This window comes from Saccostrea cucullata, unplaced genomic scaffold (assembly GCF_032062105.1).
Source record: "Saccostrea cucullata isolate Sc308-1 unplaced genomic scaffold, CSIRO_AGI_Scuc_v1 ctg2592, whole genome shotgun sequence".
Taxonomy (NCBI): Eukaryota; Metazoa; Mollusca; class Bivalvia; order Ostreida; family Ostreidae; genus Saccostrea; species Saccostrea cuccullata.
In genome coordinates this window covers 27,297-42,274 of record NW_026935575.1, presented here as the reverse complement: position 1 = coordinate 42,274, position 14,978 = coordinate 27,297, and the positions used below count along the sequence as shown (strand labels likewise).

The 14,978-nt window shown below is 31.8% G+C and overlaps 1 protein-coding gene and 1 long non-coding RNA gene across 2 annotated transcripts; both read right to left on the bottom strand.

Annotated features, from left to right (window-relative positions):
• Positions 1-3,195: 3,195 nt before the first annotated feature.
• Positions 3,196-5,556, bottom strand: LOC134243337 (uncharacterized). The gene is made up of 4 exons (XR_009987008.1): positions 5,483-5,556; positions 5,252-5,310; positions 4,374-4,505; positions 3,196-4,131 (listed from the first exon to the last, which is right to left on the bottom strand). It is a non-coding gene; the product is annotated as an uncharacterized LOC134243337 (long non-coding RNA).
• A 4,047-nt stretch (positions 5,557-9,603) lies between these two features.
• Positions 9,604-13,040, bottom strand: LOC134243336 (uncharacterized). The gene is made up of 4 exons (XM_062725599.1): positions 12,952-13,040; positions 12,544-12,602; positions 12,316-12,447; positions 9,604-10,428 (listed from the first exon to the last, which is right to left on the bottom strand). The coding sequence occupies exons 1-4, from the start codon at positions 13,023-13,025 to the stop codon at positions 9,686-9,688; spliced, it is 1,008 nt and encodes a 335-aa protein (XP_062581583.1). The 5' UTR covers positions 13,026-13,040; the 3' UTR covers positions 9,604-9,685.
• Positions 13,041-14,978: the final 1,938 nt, after the last annotated feature.

Genomic DNA, 14,978 nt, shown 5'->3' with positions numbered 1-14,978 from the left:
GTGATACATATGGCGATAACAAGCAGTATTCAAGATCAAAAGTCCATAAAACAGTACAAAATAGGAGCAAAGCAAATTTGGACCTCCCAAACATCAGAGGTGGGATCAGGTGCAGTGGAGGAATGAGCATCCCCTACTGACCAGTAACATCCGCCGTATGCTACTTGTCATGATCGGGAAATACTTTTCGATACTATCCAGAAAAGTGAACCCCTCATTATTATTTTGTCATGTATTCATGTATTCAAAATAAATAAAACAGGTGACTGAAATGATTCTTCAACAAATAAATTAGGAAGTTAATTTAGCTGGGGTCAACTTTCAAATTATTAGTGATATCCCGGAATATATATACTATTTTCATTAGAATTTATAATTTAACTCCCTTTCTGAATTGTTTAATTAATTTATCTTGTAATCATTTTCCTCATCGTTATCTGTGATGTATTCTTGTCTTTTAATTTTATCAAAATTTTCCAATATTGAAAGTCTAATAAGCACTTGTCTCCTCGGAAAAACTAGTTCAGTTGTGAAACATGTAATGAAAATGATTGTAGGAAATGATTTCATGCGAGTATTTGTATAGGATAATTGTGAGAAAAGTACAATTATAAATCCTTTCATTTCTATTCTTGATAAGAAAAACAGAATGGTAGAAATGGAGATAACGAACATTATTTCAGATCAAAAGTCCATAGAACAACAATACAAAATAGGAACAGAGCAAGTACGAACCTCCAAAACATCAGAGGTGGGACCAGGTGCCCTGGAGGAGTGATCAACCCCTGCCGACCGGTCATACCGCCGTGTGCCTCTTGTCATGATCAGAAAAGAACGGAAAAATCCGTCGTCAATTCTGTGTATAGATAACTGAGTAACAATTAGTAGGAAAAACATCAGTCAGCAGACTCAATGATAAATTGTAATTACTGACAAGGTCATTGTATCTACCATGGAACTAACGAAATTATGCCTTTAAACGAGCCTGTTGAAATTCTTGTTTCATCAACTTGTTTGACAATAGTTTACCTCGTTGGTGAAATTGTTCATACGTCATTCTCTTGCGTATCTAATCAAATGAGATATATAAACTCCGTATGCAGATGCTGAATGTATATTGCTGAATAAGTAAGGGAAGGTGACGCTAGAAAAGTGAAAATCCTCACGTTTATCATACAGCTATATCTTTTGCCTTCTAGTAACAGTCACCCGGTTGATATGATAAGGACCCTCGACCAGTCTACTCGGTTACCTGACCTCATATATACACGAAAGATCCTCAAGTTAATTTAATGGGTTCGATACATTTATTAGTATTATGTGAAAATAAAGAAATTCTCTTAATTTGAATTATCGCCAGGAGGGAATGATAAGAAGTATTTCTGAATATCAAAAAAGAAAATAGAAACATTTGTTTTATCAATTTTAAATCAATAAAATCACATGAATTGAAATTATATTTTATTCAGTATTAGTCAGGCATAGATTTTTAGCTCTAATCTTTTCCTTTTAATTAGCTCATCTGAGCCATTTTAAGGTCCAAGCGAGTTTTCTGATCAGTGTCTTGTATTCGTCTGTCATCTGTAAACTTTTTAGATTTTAACATTTATTAGAATTAATCCTAATTTGAACCCAAAAAATGCAAGCTTGTGAATTTCTATTCTACACTTAACTGATCTACCAGGTTGAAAGAAACAATTGTCTTGACAGTCTTATAAAGCTTTACTTTATTATTTGTCATATATTTATATATGGGATAGACATCAATAATTATACATCCTTATGGTCATCTTTTCTTTTAGAAATTGTGCAACAAAAGTTTGAAGTGTCGTGGGAATGATGTGTGTGCAACAATATATTTAAGAAGTGGTGTGAATCAGATGTGGATACTTAAAATTTCAAAGAACTTTCGGACATTTGGAAATCACAAGAATTTACCAAAATCAACAGTTTAAAAACTTACGACTTTTCAACTTTATATACACCATTAACCACGAAAAATTAAAATCGTAAATTCGTAAATTTACTTACCTGGTCATTGGTGATTTGCAGAAATATTTTGTTAAAACACATTCTCGTTGCACGCACAAGTACTCTGAATTTGACATCAAAAAGATTATTTAGTTTCTGATTGACAATATGTATGTGGTTTTTGGACACAATATATTGGAATCCCCATGGTTATCAAGTGCGATTCATTATTAGCAGACTTATTTTTGTATTCATATGAAACAGAATTTGTCAAAATTCTTATGTGTGAAAAGCAGAAAACACATTGCTGATACCTTCAGCTCTTCATTTAGAAACATCGACGACGTATTGTCAAATAAAAATGGTACTTTCTTTTCCTATGTCGATATGATATATCCTGAGGAGCTTGAGACAAAAGATACCATAGAGTCTGACACATCTGTTTCACATTAAGATATTTTACTTTAAAAAGATATTGATTGTAATCTTACAGCCAAGCTCTATGATAAACGGGATGACTTTAACTTTAATCTTAAGTATGCAGCAATATATCTTCGTCACCTGCATACGAGGTTTATATATCTCAGTTGATTCGATACGCAAATAGAGTGTTCATTTGCGTGAAGAATACATTCTACAAGTTCTATGGACGTGTAGAAAAATTGTCATCACTAAAATTGATCACTTCATTCCCCTAATAGACACACCTATACACGTACATATATGAAATCTCAACCTCTCTAAATAGCTAAAATCAACAAATCACAATTATTGAGAATTGTTGAGAATTCTCATGTAACAAATTAACTTTCAGTGCATTGCAAGTTTATGTTTGGTTCTTTTATATTAAATTATGGATGTTTTATTATACATATATTCACTATTCATGCTATTATTACATTGTTTTTTTTTCCAAATACATCTAGCAGCCTTAGTGAGGGGAATTATAGGAGGACATCTGTGGATGTCATTGTCCCACATTATCTTGTTATTATGTTTTCAATGAATAAAGTATTATCTAAAAAGATGTTTAATTAAGCATTTACCTTTTATTTTTGGATGTTGTCGGTCCTACAACACACTTGGCCGTCCTGACATATTGAATACTAATGTAAGCGCGATAATTTTTTAATTGGTTATTTTCTCTTTTCACTGTATTTAGTTTTATTATGAATTTTGCGCCTTTCAGACTTGATGTGCAAGGTATATCTGTAACGTCGAAAGTTAAATGACCAAAATAACCATAAGTAGAGGAAAATGTTGAATTAATTTTTCTTTTTAATCTTTGGTCCATCCTGGTCTTGCGTATGGATTAAAACCAGGTTGGGGCATATTGCACCCAGACGAGTTTATTAGAATTGAACGAAAATCAAAGTTAAAGTTGTTAATGTCCGATATAGACTGGATATTACGCTTGCGAATACCCAATAGATCCTACTGCATAAATGAGGTTCAATAACAGCATAAGTAGCTTTATGCCATGTCGCTACTTTAAAGTTGGAGCGTATCGCCGAAATATGGCTGAAATATTCCAACTATAATCAATCAATATATAAAGTGAAAAGAGAATCAGATGCACGCATCTGTTTTCCAAATATTATGTTATTCTTTGATGTAGATCGAATTAACGATAGAGTTGCACACGTTATCAATGGTGACACGAGAATTAAAACAGGGTTATAAAATTTATTTTTCTCAATCATTTCGGAATTTTCTCAAATACCTTGATTTATTATATTGCAATAAAATACTGTTTAGTTGGAACTTAAGTGCATCTTACATATTTATATGTGTTATATTGCCCTTTTGATTGAGCGAAAGTAAAAGCGGAAGTAGCTCTATTAATCATTAACATATTATACATACTTATTGCTATATGCTTAGCTAAGAATCAAGAACCCTTATGTTTACATTTATTGTAGAAGAAAATAGGCATGTTATTCAGCTAAGAGTGTGCTTAAGAAAATTAAGTATAAAGTTTAGTAAATTCTTATATTTTTTGCATACAAATTCTGGACTCTGTGGTGTTGACTAAGTCTTCTTTCACTTGATTGCTTAAATTTTTATTGTTGTTACTTTGATATTGAGTTCTGAGATTTGGGATGATGGATGGAGATAGCAGAAGAATCGAATGGGTATTGGATTTAGGAATGATCGAGTCTAAAAAAGCGAATAGAACATGAATCAATAAAGTGAAATTATATTGAAATCATATTTTTGAGGATCTAATTTCGTACAACAAAAGTTAGTCATGCAATTTTTTTCCATAAATATTACTGCGATTTCTATGTATACTTTAAATTAATTTATTTAAAATTTAAAAATGTAATATGTAATCTTTTTAAAATTAATAATATATATATCATGTATATATACAATTTTAAAATACAAGAGATACTCACAATCCTTGCAGCCTTCTGAGGGATCACAGTATTCTTTTGGACACTGACATTTCCCGTCAAGACATCGCCGTCCGTAATCAGGGTAGGTACAGATGTACTTACAGTCTGGTCCAAAGGTCCCGGATGGACATGCTGGAAGCAGATATAAGGTTCAACGTATAATGCATTAATACTATACAATTATGAACTCTTTTGGTGTTGAATATGGTTTGTTATTCACCAGAAAAATATTCATATTGACCGAGGCGAAGCCGAGGTCAATATGGATATTTTTCTGGTAAATAACAAACCATATTCAACACCAAAAGAGTCCATAATTGTTTAATTATATAGTCGGGATTTAAATAGATAAGACAATGAAGGCTGTATGATGACATCATTTTCATTTGCGATTTTCCATTGTTGAAAAATTAAAAAAATCTCCAGATTACTGTTTGTAACCTCCGTGTTTTCCTTTCCGAGTTTCGCTTTTGTAAGACGTCCAAATGTTAAAAAATGATCCTGAAATAGGTTTGAATAATTGTTTTCCTGTTCAGATACGTAGCTCGCTGCAGCCGTTGTAACCATATGTTTACAACGTTGTTCGATGTTTTGATTGTGACGTCACAATGCCGTTGCACGCGCATTGACCCTCCGGTGAATACGGCCTAAAATCCGGTGAATATGTAGTGTTATGAACTGTTTGCGTTTGTATAGATTATATAGGAACTATAAATAGACTATATAATAATATTTGTTATTTCCAAATATTTTACGTTATTTCAATATATGTTATGAAATTCAAGACTTAGTTTGAAAAAGATGATTAAATTTCACATCCTTAGGTTGGGTAAAAGGAGTTGTAATGCTTCATTTCTACATAAACATATTTAACTTACGAACACATTTTCCGTCCAGAACATGATAGTCAGCACAGCATGATGTTGCTTCACCGGTTCTACAAATAAAATAAATATACAACAAACTGAAGTCAAATCAGAATCACTATTCAAAGTAAAAGGATTCTACTAAAGCATTGATTATTTTATCACTTTTTGTTACGTTTTACAACTACATAAGCACCATTTGACCTGTTTCAAAATAATATTTATGATAAAAAGATATCTTACTTTAAGCAATTCTCCGTTGCTGATGAGTGAAGAAGAATAACAGTAACTATTGTTAATCTATTTATCAAAATTTTGTGGACCATTTTTGGTCATTGTGAGTAATCCGCCGTATATACGATTGAGATGATATCGTTTGATGCAGTAATTAAGGAAGTTATTATTTGAAAAAGCTTTTGAGCTTTCTGATTAAACACTCCATCTCATTTAGCTCATGAATAACAGGTTCATAATCCAAAGAGGACAACTCCCAAACAAAGTATTTTCCGTGATATTGTATTTTATCGGGATCTATGTTCCAGATGTTTCTCTCCCCTAACGGAATTTTCAGACCTCACTTCTGGATTGAGCTGATTGATACCATTCAAAACATCTCAATAAACAAACATTGTTATCATTGTGTAAATGAAAAACTATGCATTCAGGAAACAGATATATGCATATGATTCCTTATATAACAGTCGGTATATCGCTCGCTCAGTGAGCAGATGGTCAAGATTTTAACCTCTGGCAAAGAGAACAGCATAGGTAACAACTGAATGCATGTCTCACAAATTACATATCAGTACCTTGCAAAGTTGCTTTTGTTTCATTTAAATTAATTTATGGGTGTTAAAAAACATAATGCATGAAATGAAACAGTATTCAATCTGAAAAATTAATACAAATCAGGAGGAGAGCAAGGACTGACCTTTAAAACATCAGTGATTTGATCAGGTGCCATGGAGTGAAAATTCTGTCGACAATTCCTTTTTCATTTAAATATTGGTCGTACAATTAAATGTAATACGAAAAACCACAATCAACATTTGACTTAAAAAAAAGCTTTGTTTGCTAACATGGTAATTGTATCGACTGCAGAGCTTACTGAAAAATTATTTCATACGACACTGCTGATGTTTTGGTTTCATATATTAACTGAGGAGAAATAAACCCCTATACATGTTATCAGGGTATTTTACATCATAAGCTAGGAAGTTGACATTGAAAAGTTATTCTTCATGTTTATCAAAAAGCTTTGTTGTTTAATCACCATTAAGGTTTTTTTTCTAGATAAATATCCAAATATGAAACAGATGTACCAGACTCTGTGATCTTTTTTTTCCCGAGCTAATCGGTATTTATCGAATGGAAATGGCCATTGTTAGTTGTCAATACTTCGTCGATATACATTTGTTTTGAGTCGAAGCCAGTGATTTCTTTTTTTTCTAGTAAAAGACTGTGAATACATTTTGTTTCATTTGACTTAATTATTAATGACATATCTGGCGACCGCCAGTTAATCATGTTGCAGCAAACATAATGAACTAGCAGTTGCCAAATGAAATTCTTGTGGTATGTGCAAACGCATTTTGAAAAAGCAATTTCAAAGTGCGTTAAAATTGGGACAAAATCAACGCACTTTCAAAATATTTTTCAAAGTGCGTTAAGAATGTTTTTTTACCATCGGGACTTTTAACGCAGTTTAAAAAATAATGTATCAAACAAAACTTATAGACTTAAGTTTTAGTAATTGAGACAATCAATTTGTAATGCTTTTATCTTTCAAAAAACATTTTAAATTACATGTATTGATTTAATCTCATTGCAAGGAGAAGACGAGTAAAAGGTCTCTCAGCCCAACTCTTTTTTCCTATACATATCCGTCGGTTGCAAAATGAAAGTGAACCCCCCTTCCCCCCAAAGGTAAGCCCAAATTTTCAAAGCCTATATTATGTATATCTTTGTACAATAGTTGTGCCCCCCCGGTACACCAAAATATATGCATTTGCATATCTGGTATGACGTTGAAGACGTTTAGTTTACATGAAATGCATGTAAACTGGAAAAAAAATTAAGTGCAGTAAAATATGTAAGAGAGAAAGAATTTTAGAGTATGGAAAAATCAAAATCGCTCACTTTCCCATTCTGCCCGAAGTGACCTTATCACCGAAAAGTTATCCTACAGGTTCAATTCTCTATCATACCTGAGATTTTCAAGAATATTGACCAAGTCATACACATTTTTTCAAAGTGCGTTAATATAGTAAATATATACGGTCTTTGAAAAAAAAATTTCAAAGTACGTTGATTTGGTCTCAAATTTAAGGGGGCCGACTATAGTTTCCATTGCGCAATATTTCGCGCATCATTTGAGAAATAAACAACGTTATTCAGTGCACATGGCGTTATGAAAAGCAATTGCTCTGCTGGCATATTCCATGATGCGCGCTAAAAATGTGGCAGTTCTCTACAATTTTAAAAAGTTTTATTACACAATTAAATACATTGACCAAAATTGAATTTTTAGATATAAATCAGCAATTTTAAATATATTCTGAATTTCCTTTTTTTTCAAAGAATATTATTGAAAACTTATTTTTATTCCTCTTATGAAACATTTCATATATATACTTCTCAACACGGTGTATGAGTGTAGCAGAAATTGTTCTACATGAGTGTGATAGAGCAATTGCATTCATAGTAGAAGCAGTTGCGTCTATAGTCCTATGAATGCAGTTGATGACTACATGTTCATAGTGAGAGAGGGCAATGGATATGCAAATATAGTAAAATGAAGCGTATTTACTGTTAAAATGCAACTTTTTTCACTTAATAATTACAATTAAACAAAATTAAGAAATTATAGGTATGAAAATGTAGTTATAATTTGATATAACTGATTTGTTAACCGATTTTGCAATTGATAGGTAGGTTGACGTCGTTGCAGTGTGTTTTTGACGTTATGATAATCTGTAGCTCTCAAAGGAAGGGGTAATAAAAATATAATTAAATAAAAAGTAATGAACATACGTTCTTGAAATTTAAAACGTAGAAATTTGAGAATATCCCCAAAATTTTTATTATGCTTTCATGTGAATCCATTGTGTACGTCATATTTAGTAATACTCTATAAAAATAGAAAAATTTGCTAATTTTTTGCATTTTGAGATGCCCCCTCTGGTAACAAGGCGGTGGAATTCTGTGTTTCTTACATATATTGTATAATATAGTATTACTCATCAAATATTAAAGTTTGAACAAAATGTCTATTGTAGTGTTTGTATAATTTGCTTTAAAGTGCTAAAAATTGGCATTTTCCTATATAATCCTATAGTAAATGTACCTGTATTTTGAGACGGTCCCTTAAAAAATACCTGGACGGTAGATTTCCCTCAAACTTTGCATGTACACTGAAGTTAATGTAAGTTAAATATATGGTAAAAAAATGAAGAGTTTCGCTATTGTAGTTTTCACACAATAAAACTATAGTCGGCCCCCTTAACTCACTTTGAATTTTTTTTTTCAAAGTTCATAATTTTTAAAGTTCGTTGTAACAATGGTACCAAGAAAAAAAAATTCAATTTGTAAGTTACTTTCCAAAACAGAAATTGGTGATCAATTTACTATTTTTTTTATTTCATTGTTATGATCCATTTCTTCTACTTGGCACCTAACGGCTTCTGTACAACCGAAATCACTGGACTCCAAAAGTAACTCTGTAACAAGTTTATTGCCAATAACTTAATGTTTATTTTGATTAGTTACACTTGTCTATACGTTATCATCGGTGGTTTAATTAATAATGTAAATAAATGACTTCAAGTAATTTCTCTCTTCTTGATTTGATTGCAAACTTTATCTGTTCTTCTTATTCTCCTTGTTGTCCAATTGAAATATCTTTATATTTGGTCTTTACAGGGTGAATCCAATAAAACTCACTTTCTGTTTATTTCCTTACCATTGTATTCAGTATATGATTCAACGTGTACAAAGTTAAGTAGATGAATTATTGAACGATATTTTAATTAAACATTAAGTTTTGTTTTAAATGCTAGGTCGTCAGAAAACAATATATCATCAATACTTTCTTGAAGTATATTTCAGTTCTTTTCTTCATGTTTAATTCTCCTTTTGATACCATAATACTTTTTTCTGTGCGGTCAACAAGGAATGCTTACTCCATATGGCATACAAGCAATCTTCATATTTCATTTTAAAAATAAATTAAAAAGAAAACGCTTTTATTATTGACTCATTCAAAACATAACAGAAACACTTAAAATATAAGTTCATAATTTGTTAGATATTTCCATGGTTAAAAAAGCATTCATCACTAATGTGAAAAAAGGTTGTCCATTTGTACAATATAAATTCAAATTCTAAGCGAGGCACTTTCCAGCAGAAATTCCTTCCAAATATTTTTTTCCTTGTAACCAAGTTTTATTATACAGTATCTTTAGAAGACGTATCTTTTTCAGTGTTTTCGGCTGACATGGGAACATAGTCCTCCTCTTGTGTCTCTTTATTCATGTCAATATATCCACTGACTTGGGCGGAGGTTTTCCCCATTCTCTTTGGTGGGTTTTGAGTATTCCCTTTGTCTTTTCTCATTTCTACCTCTGTATCAGCATCATCGTCATCCTCGAGTATCTTCTGCATTGAAACCGTGGACATCACCGCTCTTTCCTCTTTTGATAAACCTGGCCTTGGCGGAAGTGGTGTATACTTTGCTCCACCTTTCTTTGATTGATCGATAAGTTCGTAAATTTCAGATTTATATAGTGTTTTAATTTTGTCCTCCGTCACTCCACCTTCGTCAATTTCACAGTAAGTATCCACATGTCGTTGGCTTTTTATATGAGAGTTTCGGTTTTGTGATTTCTGAGTTCGCAGTTTGATTTTACCTTTCAGTTGGAATACTATTACTACAATAAGCAAGCAGACGATAAGGACACCAATTATAGAGATAACTGTCATCACCGCGGCAGAACCGGCTTTATTATCTTCAGACTCATCAGAACTGGTTTTCTCATCTGCAGAAGCTTCTTTGAGAACCTTTAATTCCCCCTGAGTAGGTATAGTACCATTGTTTGAATTTCCAAGAACATCCTTCTGTTTCGTTTGTGGAACAGTTCTTGTTGTAACTAAGGCCAAGTAGGTGGATGGTTTATCTTTTTCTTTTGATGCTAAAAATAAATATATTATATTATAATATATAGATATTTTCTTTTGTTAAAAACTCTCTTAGATGCATTTGATACTTCTCATATCATACTTCGCTGACATTATGAATGTATGAAATATCAGAAAAACGTTCTAAAAACTAACCAATCAAACATTTCTTGAAGACAAATGTTCAGATTATATAATATATTACCATCAAAAACAGAAGAATTTATTGTGATGAAATTTCTTTCATAAACAACACGTCAAGAATTGTTTTTTCTTATCTTAGCCTTTAATTAAGGATATATGAAAATCATTATTTATTGAGGAAATAATGAAAATGTCCATTAGCAATTTTCCCTGAGATTGAAATATTGCACATGCATGAGCATGAGTTTAAACATTCGAAGTTACTGCTAGTTCTATTCATAACCGGTAGGTGAAAATGAATATCGGGCAATATGGCCAATCCCTTGCGTTTACAATTCGATATTTGAAATTTTTTTTTTACTGAAAACCATTTTCTATAATGCCTTCTTTTTAAAATTAAATGCGGGGCTCCTTTTAGGGGGCCGACTGTGGTTTCCATTGCGCAATATTTGGCGCATCATAGTAAAATGTAGCGTATTTACTGTTTTAAAGCAACTTTTCGCTTTATTATTAAAATTAAACAAAATTAAGAAATTATACGTATAAAAATGTGATTACGATTTTAGATAACTAATTTTTTTAATCGATTTTGCAATTGATAGGTAGGTTGACGTTGTAACAGTGTGTTTTTGACGTTAGGATTCTAGTAAACTGAAGTTTTTAAAGAAAGGGGTAACAAAAGTGTTATTTAAGAAAAAGTTACATACGCTCTTGAAATTTGAAACATAGAAATTTGAGAATATCTCTATAATTTTGATTATGTTTTCATCTGAATCCTTTGCGCCCGTCATATTTTGTAGTACTCTATAAAAACAGGAAAAGTCGCAAATTTTTGGCATTTTGAGATTTCCCTCGGGTAACAAGACGGTAGAATTTTGTGTTACTTACATTATATTGTATAATATATTATTACTAATCAAATATTATAGTTTGAACAAAATGTCTACTCTAATATTTGTATAACTTGCATTGGCATTTTCCTATATAATCCTATAGTAAATGTACCTTTATTTTGGGACGGTCTCTCAAAAACACCTAGACGGTAGATTTCCCAAAATTGGCATGTAAACTGAAGTTAATATACGTTATATATGGTATAAAAATGAAGAGTTTCGCTATTGTAGTTTTCGCACAATAAAACCCCAGTCGGCCGCCTTAAAATGTTGTTACTACCTTACAAGTGATGTTATCGTTGAACAGAAAATTAAGAAAGGAAAACTTTTAAAACTAGAATCAAAACATAACAAAAGTATTTTAAAAAGGGTACCCCCGAAAAACCCCGTAAAATGCCAGATAAATAATTTTGAGTTTGTCTTAAATTGGATACAGCATGATACTAATTACGTTTGGACTATAAAACTTTTGAATCAAATTGTATTTTATTTAATTTTGATCATCTTTTTTTAAAGTCCGTTGTTCTGCTTGGGTTGGACGATCCTCGCCATTTGATCCAACCGAAAATCGGAAATATCTTTGTAATCGGTCAGTAAAATGTCTTAGAGTATCCGAGTGGCACAGTGGTAAAAGCATTTACTCTATTTTTGTGGGACTTTGAGAATGGTCCTTAAGATACAACCATACACATAAAGGGTTGATTCAATAGATGCTGGCACGAAAAAGTTCCCTCATGCATACTGCTCAAAGACATGCAGTGAGTGTTTAAGACAGACCTACATGTGGAGCCCTTCACCAAGTGAAAACACAAAGGGACTTTAATCAAACCAAGCTAATAATAAAAAAATAAATCATATACTAACGATTTCTGCAGCCAGTCTTTGAATCACACAGTTCTCGGGGACATTGGCAAATACCCTCCAAACATCGGTGACCATACGATGGATAGGGACATATGTGACTACAGTTTGGTCCAAACAGTCCGACTGGACAAGCTGCAGTGAATGATAGTAGTCTTTACATATCGTCATAACATTACTTTTACTTCAAATACTTAAAACATTAACATCAAATTAAAATGATATACTTACGAACGCAGTTTCCATTTACCACATAGTAGTCTGCGCAACATTTTGAAGATGTTCCGGATCTAAAGCAAACAGGTGCAATTTTATATGTAAAACTTAAGATAGAAAAAAAACATTTTCTAAGATGGGCAGAGAATACCTTTAGCAACACCACAGGAGTTTTTGACAACCAATCAATTTACTATACGGATTGTATTTAAAAATAAACGGCTATTTTCTTTCTGAGCCCAAAAGCGTAGACAAATTTTCTTTAGGTACATGTACATGTAAAACGTATTCCTGATATGCAATTGATGTTGAAATTTGATATGAATCAAGATCCGCTATGTCCATCATATTTTTAAATTAGATATGAATTATGTAAAATATATAAATTATACTTCGTATAATATTTGGAAATGCTTTTCTTACTTTAAACAGTTTTCCACGCCAAATGTTTTTTGGAAAGATAAAAAAAGCGTCATCCAATGAACAAATACAATCATGACGTTGGACAGAGAATTGTTAGACAATTAGTGAAACATGTGATTGTTATACATATGGTCAATTGAGGAAATAATTCATTTTTAAAGTGATCCTTCATATAGTAATCAATTTTTACCGGTTTTATATATTGCAATCTCTTGAATATTAATAGCCAATTTGTTTAAATGGCTATACGATTTTGCAAATTTTTATATTCAATTCAGACAAAATTGCTGTATGATACTTAACGAGGCTGGGGATGGCAGCCATTTTCAGACTATTTCGATCTCCTTTAAAAGAAGAGCTCCATATAAAGATATACAAAAATGATCAAAATTTAAAACTAAAATTTATGAATTTATTCTTCGTCAAATGAATGTTGACAGCTTAAGATACCATATCTAAAAAATAAGTCAAATCTGGTGGTTACTTTGTGGTTAAATTGTTGACCCCCAGCCTCCTTAACATGTAATACAAAAAATAAAATTGCAGAATTATTTGGAGATTTAAGTAAAAAAAAAATAATATTGCTTTTTTAAAAAACCAATATTCATTTCTTGAATATGAAATCTATTTCAAAACATAAAAGATAAAAATGAATCGGCGGGTCGTTAATTATTTATTTGCTACTAGTTGTATCTATATTTTATCAGCTTCCCTTTCTTTTGCAGCAATGTAATTTTGTCACTGAACACAAAGTTTATAACTCTCAACTGATTTCTTAAACGAGGAAAGTTATTGACAAACAAGTGGATTTTGCGAGAATATCAGTAGTATTGCTTTAGGTCATAATTTTGTAAGTTCCATGGACGAAACAATGACTTTGTCAGCAAATACAATTTATTAGTAAGTCAAATGCTAACTGACCATTTTCATACTGAATGTTTGGCCATTACTTACACACTGATTTATCGACGGACATTCTGGTACTTCCCGAACATGACATAGAACAGTCGGCAGGTGTGAACGGTGGGTAGGAAAATCTCACTCCTCCATGGCACCTAATACCCACTCTGGTGCCAACTATGATGTTTTGGAGGTTAATGTTAGCTCGGTTTTATTTGTGATGTCAAATGGATTTTTGATCTCGAATTGTGTTCGTCATATCCACATATTTTATCTACAAATATAAAATAACTTAGAATTGAATTTATAATGCAACATCTGGCATTCAATAAAAAAATATGATTCCCCGGAACATTAAAACTTAAGGGAATAAAGAATTTTATCTACATATTAAATTTTTTTATTTTTATTTTAAAACATGTAAAATCCAACTGTCTCCAAAAGGAATTTGCAGTCAGAATTGCATATATCATATATTTCTTGGTATGTCTTAATACACTCATTAAATAAAATACATATATGGAGAAAACGAACAGTAATCAAGATCAAAAGTCCAAAAAACAATACAAAATAGGAGCAGAGCTTACACAGACCTTCAAAACATCAGAGGTGGGATCAGGTGCCATGGATGAGTGAGTATCCCCCTGCCGACTGGTCACAGCCGCCGAGTATCATAACATTTTTCCAAAAAAAAAAACCAATTACAATTAGCCATTTTTAAAAACATAATATATGATGATTCAACATTTCTATATAACATGCTATATTTTACAGCTAAACATGTCACAGTTTATAAACAAAAAGAGAGACTGGTAAAATATATCTTCAAGAAGGAGGTCAAGGAGATTCTGATGGGGATAGCGGCAGACGACATTCCTACAACCACCAAAAAGGCTGTAGGTCAGACAAAAGAATTCAACAAACCACCAAACATTCTGTCATAATGTGTATCTTCATGAAATATAGAGATAATGAACCGTATTCAAACTCAAAGTCAGATTAATCAATACAATGGAAAAACAAACCTCAAAATCATAAGAGCGGGATCAGGTGCTATGGAGGAGAAAACATTCGAGCGATCACATCTGTCTTAATTTTCAGTATACCAAACCATTCTTTGAAAATAA

Excerpts from the sequence above, each read along its gene's own strand:
- LOC134243336 (XM_062725599.1), bottom strand. The coding sequence starts at position 13,025 with ATGATTGTATTTGTTCATTGGATGACGCTTTTTTTATCTTTCCAAAAA. Across the intron at positions 12,603-12,951 it reads GGCGTGGAAAACTGTTTAAA|ATCCGGAACATCTTCAAAAT; the intron begins GTAAGAAAAGCA and ends TGTTTGCTTTAG. Across the intron at positions 10,429-12,315 it reads AAAGACTGGCTGCAGAAATC|CATCAAAAGAAAAAGATAAA; the intron begins GTTAGTATATGA and ends ATTTATTTTTAG.